At 35.5% G+C, this 11,253-nt stretch overlaps 1 protein-coding gene across 4 annotated transcripts in view; it reads left to right on the forward strand.

Moving 5' to 3' along the window:
* The window catches only part of LOC106877738 (uncharacterized), an 18,424-nt gene that overhangs the window by 5,615 nt on the left and 1,556 nt on the right, over nt 1-11,253 (forward strand). For 3 of the 4 annotated variants that reach the window (XM_052966583.1, XM_052966582.1, XM_052966584.1), the window contains exons 3-4: nt 10,464-10,561; nt 10,656-11,001. In XM_052966583.1, the coding sequence (XP_052822543.1) occupies nt 10,464-10,561; nt 10,656-11,001 (444 nt within the window). Of the gene's footprint in view, nt 1-7,167; nt 7,245-8,915; nt 9,519-10,463; nt 10,562-10,655; nt 11,002-11,253 lie in introns of those variants that run through there. The other variant, XM_014926743.2, reaches the window with a different exon arrangement.

Genomic DNA, 11,253 nt, shown 5'->3' on the forward strand with positions numbered 1-11,253 from the left:
ATTATGTGATGCCAGTATTAGCAATGGCTCATCTACTGTGATGGTAAGTATACAGTTGTAAACGTTTTCACATCTATAGACTGTTCCTAATGTCATCATCATAACTAAAAAATCTTGCTTGTAAGTCTAAAAATTTATGCATAATTTCTAATGTGCTTAATATCAAGATATTCTTTCTTCTACTTCCCTCTATATTTCTCAAAGGTAGGTGTAGCCTTTAGTTTTAAGTATTATTATTATCAGAAAATTCTACGATTCCGTCATTGAAAATAACTTTTTCTGAAACATTTGCTTATTAATATAGAAGAGAATATTTTACAGAAAAAGAAAATGGAGTTGATTTAATTAGGGTATTAATGAAATAACTCTTTGAGATAAGTGAAGTTTAAATCAACTTTCAGTGGCTTAAGACTTTTGGGAGTGAATAGGTTTTGTAGAAGATGGAGAAAGATAAACTTACATTTTTCTACTTTATAAACATATTTCTTAAATGTCTATCATTGTATTGTTGGCAAGCTATAAATATACTGTTATTATTTACTATATTTCAGGTCCATAAAATAGTCTTGTCTGCTGCATCTCCAAAATTGTTATCACTAATTAGTACACACATCTCTTCTCAGTTTTATGAAGTAAAATTTCCTGAAGTAAGCACAGAAGCTTTAATGGCTTTTGTTGAATACATGTATACTGGACTATTAGATCTTGATCTTAATATTTTACAACAGCTAAAAGTCATTGCAAAACAATTAGACATGAAAGACTTACAAAATATATGTGATGTTCATCTTTTACGTGGAGCACGTCAGCAACTTGCTTCAACAGTGACTGTGTTTGATGATCCCAGGCAGATGCCATCTGATGTTTCAGCTGTTCCGACAGAGGATATTAAACAGGAGATTTCTCAAAATGAATCAGCAGAACTTAAAGAAGATGTGGTTAGCATCTTTGAGCAAGAGGTTGAGGCTGCATCTTCGGACACTAAGGATAGCAGCTCTTCAGTTAGTTCTCTTATTCTTCCTACTGTAAAAATAGAGCCTGTAGGACCTGATGACGACAAATATGGTCAAATGAATAAAAGGGCTTCAACATCTTGTTCAGTTTCAGATAGTTCTCAGGCACTAAACACTCCTTTGAATTCTATAGCTGTGTCCACTACAGATTTTAGCTTACCGTTTTCAGATACCACAAACAGCAAAGCAACAGCAAATAAGATACGTGGAACATCACCTAAATTAAAATCTAACGTATTTGAAAGTTCTCCAGTTTCTGACTCATCTCCTGTGTCATATCGTGAAGAAAAACTGTGTTCTCAATCTAGACTCATAAGAGAAGACCCTTCTAAACCACAAAATCGAACTATAACAACTCAATCAATTGACAACAATGTGACTTATGGTAACACTGAAGGTGTCTATCCTGTAGGACTTTTTACAGCAGCAGGGGACAGATTACCATTATCATCAACACAAGTTACCAATGTCAAAAATATAGGTTTATATAAAACAGATGGTCTTACTTGATATCAGAAATAGTTAATTTTCAGTTTACACACACACTGATAAATTGAGCTTTAATTTTGTAATAAATAATTTTTGAAATACTAGCCTTGTTTTATTTTCTAATGAAAAATACAGTAGAGTTTTCTGTCTTGTGAGAAATTGTTGATAAATGTTTATTTCAATACTGTCTTCATAAACCTGTTTTCTGTTCACTACTGCTGCTAGATGTACCCTGTTGCTGTCCATGGCTGATACCAGTGTCACATAACCAGCCCATTTAAAAGTACCCTTGAATTGTCGGGCGATACGCTGTGCTTGAGAAGACCTAGTGAATGAAGTAAAATGAAAATGAAAATCAAAATAGAAATTGTAGTTGTGGCTGATGCCAGTGCTGCCTGACTGGCACCTGTGCTGGTGGTACATAATAAGCACCATTCAAGTGTGAGTCAATGCCAATTCCACATGCTCCTTGTGCCGGTGGCTCATAAAAACACCATCCGAATGTGGTTGATGCCAGTGCTTCCCGATTGGCTCCTGTGCCGGTGACACATAAAAAGTACCATTTGAACATGGTCGATGCTAGTGTTGCCTGACTGGTTACTGTGCTGGTGGCACATTAAAAGCAACTTACAATCTTGGACTGGTTAGTGTTAGGAAGGGCATTCAGATCAGATTGGAGCCTGGTGCAGCTTACTGGCTTGCCAGTCCTCAGTCAAACTGTCCAACCCATGCCAGCATAGAAAATGGATATTAATCAATGATGATGATGACTTAGTATCCATACAAAAATTTCTTTAAAATCCTCTATTACCAAGGGATTAAGAAATTGCATAGAGCAATATGCATATTACAATCCACTTTTGGTTGCTATTTCGAATTATAAATTATGGGTGCATTAACTGTAACACAGGATTGAATCTCATCTCATTGATCTCTCTCTCTGTCTCTCTTTGTCCATGAAGATGATGTAGAGACATGTTATTTACATCTGTCTATAGCAGTGTTAGTTAAAAATCTATAGATATGCTTTGTAGTTCAGAATAGCAATTAATGTTTTGTGTGATATATACCTGTGTTACTAAATGTTCGCCCTTAGGTTAAATCAGTATGTGTGTCTTAAGTTATTGACGATTCTTAGAAATTTGAAATTTTGTGTAGGAGTTTGCCTTTTGGCTCTGGTTCAACAGACCTATTGATCAAAAGCATTCCATTCCTTCCTAATATCTTCTTTTTTAGGCATAATATACATCCTGGATACTTCGGTAAATGGGAGGATCACTGATTCCATAGCCAAATGGAACAAAATCCTTAAGTATCAGCAGTGTGTAGTGTTTGAGGCATTTTGAGGTACTGGCCCACTAATGGCGAAGTTCTTGTGATCATTGGCAGCTTGCCTCACTGAGGTGTGAGGTAATGCATGTTGAACCCTATAGTGTGTAACCAATTGATGCATTTGGTGCTGCATTGTTTTTTTGTCTTTTTCCCTCTTTGTTTTTTGTCTTCCTTTTGTAAAATATATTTCTGTGTTGCCTGACTGGCTCCCGTGCTGGTAGCATGTAAAAAGCACCATTTGAGCGTTGTTGATGCCAGTACTGCACGATTGGTCCTACTACACTCTCGGAGTGGTTGGCGTTAGGAAGGGCATCCAGCTGTAGAAATCTTGCCAGATCAGACTGGAGCCTGGTGCAGCCTTCTGGCTTACCAGTCCCCAGTCAAACTGTCCAACCCATGCCAGCATGGAAAGCAAACGATAAACGATGATGATAATTTTGATTAAACCAAAACAGGAATGGTTGCGTTTAGTCCAAACACTTATTTTCAAATATACTTAGAACTACATTATACAGAGTTATATTCCTTTTAACATGGTAGCATTTCTAATAGGTCGAATAACCATGAAGAGGTTTTTCATTGATTAGCGCATGATTTTACTTTCAGTTAATATTACTTTTGTTAAAGTAGCCAGCATCTTCCAATAAGATGCAAACATCTTTATATTTAAAAGAAGAAAATATTCCATAATGAAACTAAATCGATGCCATGTGAGCTGTACAATGCCATGTGTTTAATGTAAGTATAGAAGAGCAGCTGGAATCGAATTATTGGAAACACTGGATTGAAAGCAATGTTCACCGGAAAGATCACTATTTATTTGTGTGGGATACCATGTGACAACCCACGTGCTCAACGATTTCCAACGAAACCATCAAAATATCGAACGCATGTGCTTTGATGCGCGCACATGAGGAGACAATAAACTCAAAACTTATATCTGAAATGTTGACAGATGTGTCAAAAATATTCGGAGATGTTTTCGTTCAGACCGCTTTTGACTCATTTGATTCATTCTTGGAGCTATTGCACCAGTTCATGAATAGAACTGGATACATATACCGTATTAAATCATCGTGTAATGCTAATGACCACAACAAGTACTGAGACAAGACTCGATCTAAGACTCTCCGATACATCTCCATGACATTTGTGTGTACTCAATATGGAGAACTAAAAGATAATTCAAATACAAAACAACTTAAGATGCACTGCAAGCCAGTCAGATGTAAGTCATTCCTCTCACTATCCAGTGCTAAAGGATAACTGAATCCAACTTAGAACACAATCACAAACTGTTGGTGGGATTTTCATGTTCCAAAATTCTATGATGTAAATTGTTGAAAGAAGAAATTGAAGACGTGAGTATATGTCAGTTTTGTTGTGATTGAAGTAGAGGACATGTGTAGGCTTGAAAGAAATGAAGCTCGTATGATCTGCTGGATGGGTAATGTAGGTGTAAACGCTCTGAAAGAAAAGTTGGGCATAAGAAGCATCAGATGTGGTGTGCAAGAGAGGCGACTGTGCTGTTATGGCCATGTGTTATGTATGAATGAAGACAGCTGTGTGAGGAAGTGCCATTCCCTAACTGTAGAAGGAACTTATGGAAGAGATAGAGCCAAGAAAACATAGGATGAGGTGGTGAAGCATGACCTTTGAACATTGGGCCTCACAGTGGTGATGACAGGAGACTGGGACCTTTGGAAATATGCTGTGATTGAGAAGACCCAGCAACTAAAGTGAGATTGAAGCCATGCATGTCCGGCCCTGTTAAGAATACCCCTGATGCATCAAGCGATATGATAGGCTTGAGAAGACCTGCTGAGTCAAGTAAAGCCAATATCATAGCTGGGACCAGTGCTCTCTGACTGGCTCCCATGTCAGTGGCACGTAAATAGCACCATCCGAACTTGGTCGATGTCAAGTCTGTCTGACTGGCTCCCATGCCGGTGGCATGTAGAAAGCACCAACTGAACATGGCCAATGCCAGTACCCCCAGACTGGCTCCTGTACTGGTGGCAGGTAAAAAGCATTGACTGATCGTGGCCAATGCCAGTAGCCCTGATTGGGTCTTATGCCGGTAGCATGTAAAAACACCATCCAAATGTAATTGATGCCAGGCCCGCGTGACTGGCTTCTGTGCTGGTGGTACATAAAAAGTACCCACTACACTCTTAGAGTGGTTGGTGTTAGGAAGGGCATCCAGCTGTAGAAACATTGCCAGACCAGATTGGAGTCTAGTGCAGCCACTGGCTCTGCAGACCTCAATCAAATCGTCCAACCCATGCCAGCATAGAAAATGGATGTTAAATGATGATGATGATATTTTTTATTTGATATAAGTTTAAATAAAAATGTGTGTATCAATATAAATTTATATTAAATTGTTTATTCTAATATAAAAAAAAAGATTGTCATTTAATGCCTGTTTTCCATGCTTGAATGGGTCGGACAGCTTGACAAGAACTGCCAAGCCCGGCAGATGCACCAAGTGCCATAATCTGTTTTGGCTTGGTTTCTATGGTTGGATGTCCTTCCTTACACTAACTCTTCTACACTTAGAATTTACAAGATTATAAGATATATTATGAAGGCTTAATGGTTCTAATATTAATGTGCTAGGTCTCTGACTACATAATTGTGGGTTGAAACTGAAGTACTACAGAGTGCCTGACATAAATAAAACATTTTTGCTCTTATGTTATGAATATTAGTAAGAAGAGCATTTATCAGTAAAAACAATTGCACTAATAAAAAAAAAATCTTGGCTATACAAAATGGCAATAACAAAGAAAACAAAATAAAAATTAAATTAAATAATCAAGTCTTGTTTCTAGTTTTCTATTTACGAAATTGAATATTTCATTTTCTAAATTTTCCCATAAAAAAAAACAGAAAATTAATAAAAGAAATTCCACAAACAATTTGGTCATTGTGTCGATGTACCTAGCATTATCTTCAATGATCTGTATGCTAGTTAGCCTCTCCATTGATTAACAATAAAAGGATGGATATACTTGGAAACCTTAATCTTAATCATTGATGTCTTTATATATATTTTTAACTCCTTAATTTATCAATCCCTTCCAAACATAGAAAATGATGTACTGCATTGTATCCTTGAGCAAGATACTTTATTTCCTGTTGCTTCAAAATGGTGAAAATAAGTATTGCCTGTATTTAAAAGGGCCAGTCTTGTTGCATTCTATGTCATGTTGAATCTCCCTGAGAACTATGTTAAGGATACTCAGGTGTGGTGTGGTTCTGTGATAAGAAGCTTGCTTCTCAAGCACATAGTTCTGGGTTCAGTCCCACTGTGTGGAACCTTGGGCAAGTGTCTTCTACTATAACCTTGGGCTGACCAAAGCCTTGTGAGTGGATTTGATAGACCGAAACTGAAAGAAGCCTGCCATGTGTGTGTGTGTGTCTGTGTTTGTCCCCTCAACATCGCTGGACAACCTATGCTGGTGTGTTTATGTCCCTGTAACTTAGCAGTTTGGCAAAAGAGCCTGATAGAATAAGCACTAGGCTTACAAAGAATAAGTCCTGGGGTCAATTTCTTCGACTAACAAGTGGTGTTTCAGCATGGCGACAATCAAATGACTGCAACAAGTCAAAGAATGTAGAGTGCTCAGCCACTTTCATGCTAATTTCATGTGCAGACTGTTCTGTTGGTCTGATCAACTAGAGCCCTCTTTGTAACCAATGGGGTACCAGTAAAGGTGTAATTCATGATGCTTTTAGCTTTGTTTAGCAGGTTTATCTTCATTAGTTTCAAATATTGTGAATATTTTCCTTTGAATTAAGTTAAAATTAATGCAGATAATTTAATTCAATCATGTCCTCCTCCATTTTACTTGCAAGATTACATGAGAAAATGGCATGAAGTGTTGTTACAAGACCCCTCCCAACTTTTTGTTTGCAATGTTCACATTGAGCATATTCAAAGGTATTTCAGTCCTAGTCTTTTTTGTAGACATACCATATCTAAGGGCAACATTATTCAAAGTGTCCTTCTCCTTTTATGACTTTTGGAATACTTTTGTCCATAAAACGATTTGACCAGGGATTATCTGAGACCAAAGAGCAACCTCAGGTTTTTATAGTGTCAAATAACAATAGGTATAGTGTTCTAACATCTAAAAATTTCTGTTAGTCACCACTTTTCCAAAGATTACATTATGAAATTACACCAAATTTTCATGGTTTCTTTTACTTGAATAGAAATATTTACTTAAAATATAAAATCCATTAACTTTAAATCATATGAAGCGTTTCTTAGCGGCGATATCATTATCATTGAGGTTTATCCGAGGCTAGTTGAATAAGCTAATCCATCAATAAGGAAGAGAGTTATCGAACCTGGAGACTCTGGAAACGAATATTTCAGCTATTGTTAGCCCTTCTCTGGTAAGATTAGTTTGTTTCCACCACTTTGCTAATATGAAATACTCGAAAATCGTTTAATGTGGTTCTTCTATTTTCACATCTTAAATATTATAATTCTTTTGTTTCCTTCTGGTTACCCATATTGTTTTTTTTGCAATGAATGATTAATCATGCCTGCCGTGCTTTAGTGAATAATATCTTACCAAGTAACCATCTTCTATTTATATATGATATCTGAATTAAATATAATGCATAGAAAATTCAGAAAAACTCAGCATTACGCAAAATATGTTTTAAAAGGCATTAGGAAAGAACAACTCTGTAATCGAATTGTTTCTTATAACAAACTTTTTGGGAAGTAAATACGAAGTTTTAGGGAAGTTATGAAATATCGTAAAAATACCCAATTGTCTTTGTGCGAAAAAAAAAAAATTGACATTTCTACATTTGATATAAGACTACAAATTTGGAATCGAACTCATTACTAATGACTTTTGTTTTCTGTAGCAGAGATAGATATCTGGCCAGGTATTGGTGGTGATGGTTTGCACGAATACCCGGCCTTTTCACTCATTCTTCGAAATCTCGCCAAAAACGTTCGATGCTTTTGGTGTGTATGTGTGGTGGTAAAATTATTTAGTACTGATATCGAGTCTGGTGTGAAACTATAAATTTACCATCATATTTTATTTAGTTTCTCATGTTGAATCCAGCAAAGAAGCTTTATCATATATAATTTAGGAGTTCAGATTTTGAATCCAATGCAATTCAGCGAATGCAAAATGAAATCGCTAGTAAAATGGCGAATTCATAATAGTCTTTCAAGGGGAGCTAATCCAATAATATTTGTTGATACCACAATTATCCAAAGAAATAAAAGAACTTGCAAAATCCTGATCGAATTTCACTCCTCCCCATTGTCCTAGAAGTGTCAAAGATTATCTGGTAATTTAAAAGAAAAAAGATAGCGATTTCTTTAACCATAACTCATTCCATTAGTGAATGAGAGCAGTGCTAAATATGTCATTGTAAAGGGCTCGCAAGCACTATTTTGAAAAAACCATTATCTCTCTTCATTTTTCTACTCCGTATACCTTGTAACTTATTGGTGAAAGGGCGTATTGTGATTGTGAGGTCAGGCATTTATAGTTACCTTTGGTGCTTTGGTTGTTTTGTTTATGGCTGAAGATTTGTGTTACAGTTAAATTTCCTTGATATACATGTCTTCGTGATTTTGAAAGATAACTCGAGTGTCAAGTACCTATTAAAAGATGCTTACAACATTTATGTTCATAGAAACATGTCTGTCATGAAGTGTTATTAGCCCCTGCTCACATTGAGCAGACGTAAGTTCAAATATATTCCAGTCTTAGCCAAACCATTTTTCTTTGTAGACATACTGTATCTAAGGACAATTCTTCAAAGTGTTCTTTTATGATTTTTGAAATACTTTTGACCACAAGGTTATTCAACGAGGGATCACCTGAGGTTTTTATATTGTCAAATAACAATAGGTATGGTGATCTGCATCTAGAAATTTCTGTTAATCATATCGTCACCACTTTTCCAAAGATTTCATTATGAAATTACACTTAATTTTGATGGTTTCTTTTACTTGCATATAAATATTTACTTAAATAAAAATAATTTTAAATCCATTAACATTAAATAATATTTTACTGAACGTTACAGATTCAACCGTTCTTAAAAATGGAAGAGAGAATAAGTCAACAAAGAGCGGCAGCAAGAGAGAGACAGAGAAGACGACGACAGCGGTTATCATCCGAAGAGAGGCAAGCAGTCCGTGAACGTATTCGAGAACGTATGCAAAAAATGAGGAGTAATATGAACGAAGAGGAGAGAGAACTTTATCTTCAGAATAGGAGAAACAGGGATCGAGAAAGAAGAAGTAATATGGATCAAGATGAGAGAGAACTTTATCTTCAGAATAAAAGAAACAAAGATCAGGAGAGAAGAAATAACATGAATCCTGAGGAGAGAGAAACTTATCTACAGAATATGAGAAATAGAGTTCAAAAGCGAAGAAATGCCATAAATGAAGATCAACAAAATGAAGTTATGCATCCCAAACTATCGTCACTGGGCCGTCTCACCAAACATGCTAGGAAGGTAAGAGAAAGACAGAAAAGGGAAACCACGGAAGAAAAACAATTAAGATTACAAAACCAGAGGCAAAGACAATTTGCTAGTCAGCAGGCAGAAACAGCGGAACAAAGGCAGGCAAGATTGGAAGCTCAGAAACAGAGGACAAATACTTATCGTACAAGTCTCAAGGTAAATATCAGGTATACATTTTTAAGCATCACACACCTATAGAGGAAATATAACAAAGATCTGCTTATAGAATTTATTTGTGAGGTCATTGATATTGCAATTAATTTCAGAGACCAAGGATATATGTAGGATGAATGTATTAAGAAGCTTCATAACATGAGGTTTCTTGTGATGCAAACTTTTAGTACTGCAGCCTCTCCAAAATTTTCATTAAAAATGAGCTCAATAAAATTATGAATTAAAGCTCAGTCATACTTTGTATGCTTCCTTGAATCTCCATGTCAGGGTTAGTAGCTGTGCAATTGATAAACATCAGTGGGCAAGCCAAGTAACTTAGTGTGCTCAGTACTTCATTATCTGGTATTATCGGCAACACAGAAATACGCACATGTAATAAAGTATCATGTATGCTATACAGTGTTGAGGGATCACTATCAATTATAAATTGAGTAGAACTTTGGAATCAATGTATGTGATAAAAATCCAAATTTAATGAAGCTGCTGTCATGTCAATTGTAAATTCAATCAGGAATTACAATGTTGAAAAATTTTCTGAAGAGAATCTACAAGAGAAAGTCTGTGTGAATTGTGGCAGCAGTTACTATATATTTGATGTTGAAGACAAATTACAACAGTCTACCATCATGTCAGATTTCAAAATAGGATAAGTATAACATCCAGCTCCATTCTCGTTTCAGTTTTGGAATTCTGTAGAGATTCTCTGTTGAGGTTGATTTTGAATGCTTTTTCTTTAGTGAAAGTTTCAGTGTGGAAATTAAGCATTATGTGTTAGCCTTACAAACAAGAATTTTTAGTTATCATTGACATTTTCATTAAAATAACTTATCAATTCGTCACAGTCTAAATTATTTCCATTGAACTGAAATCTTTATTTGTATCTTTTTATTTCTTTCTTTGATCATGCCTCACTTCCTCAACACTCAGATGAAAATGACACAGAAAAAAAAGAATGAAACACAGCACCTTGGGGAGCAACACCTGCAGAATCAAAAGTTTAAAAATCAACAATCACATGACAGATGGTATGTGATGACTAAAATGGTATTTTGACAATGTTATTGAGTTACTATTCTTCTTATATATTTCTTCTGAATTAATTGCAAATTGTCATTTTAGGCAAATGGACAGTGCTTTATCATTTCCAAAGACTTCAAAATGTGTACATCTAACTACTAAAATGCCAGTCCAGCAAGATTCAAGTTTAGCCCAAGCATCGCAAAATATTACAAAGCCAGCTCAGGTGTTGACTTCACCATTTCAAATAACTCCATCCAAATCAAAGCTGATGAAAAATCCAAATCAAACAACTGTATCTAAATCAATAATTAGAGAAAAAGATTTACCGAAACAAAAATTGCTAGTTACTAGCCATCAACATTATGTTATGTCTAACCTAGCATCCATGTGGAGAAATAGGAAATTATGTGATGCCAGTATTAGCAATGGCTCATCTACTGTGATGGTAAGTATACAGTTGTAAACGTTTTCACATCTATAGACTGTTCCTAATGTCATCATCATGATAACTACAAAATCTTGCTTGTAAGTCTAAAAAATTATGCTTAATTTCTAATGTGCTTAATATCAAGCTATTCTTTCTTCTACACCCCTCTATATTTCTTAAAGATAGGTCTAGTTGACGTGTATGTTCTTACTGGTGCAATTCTTAGATAAATCTGTTGTTTTATAATTAATTGGTCATAAAATCTTTTAT

Source organism: Octopus bimaculoides, chromosome 3 (genome assembly GCF_001194135.2).
Source record: "Octopus bimaculoides isolate UCB-OBI-ISO-001 chromosome 3, ASM119413v2, whole genome shotgun sequence".
Taxonomy (NCBI): Eukaryota; Metazoa; Mollusca; class Cephalopoda; order Octopoda; family Octopodidae; genus Octopus; species Octopus bimaculoides.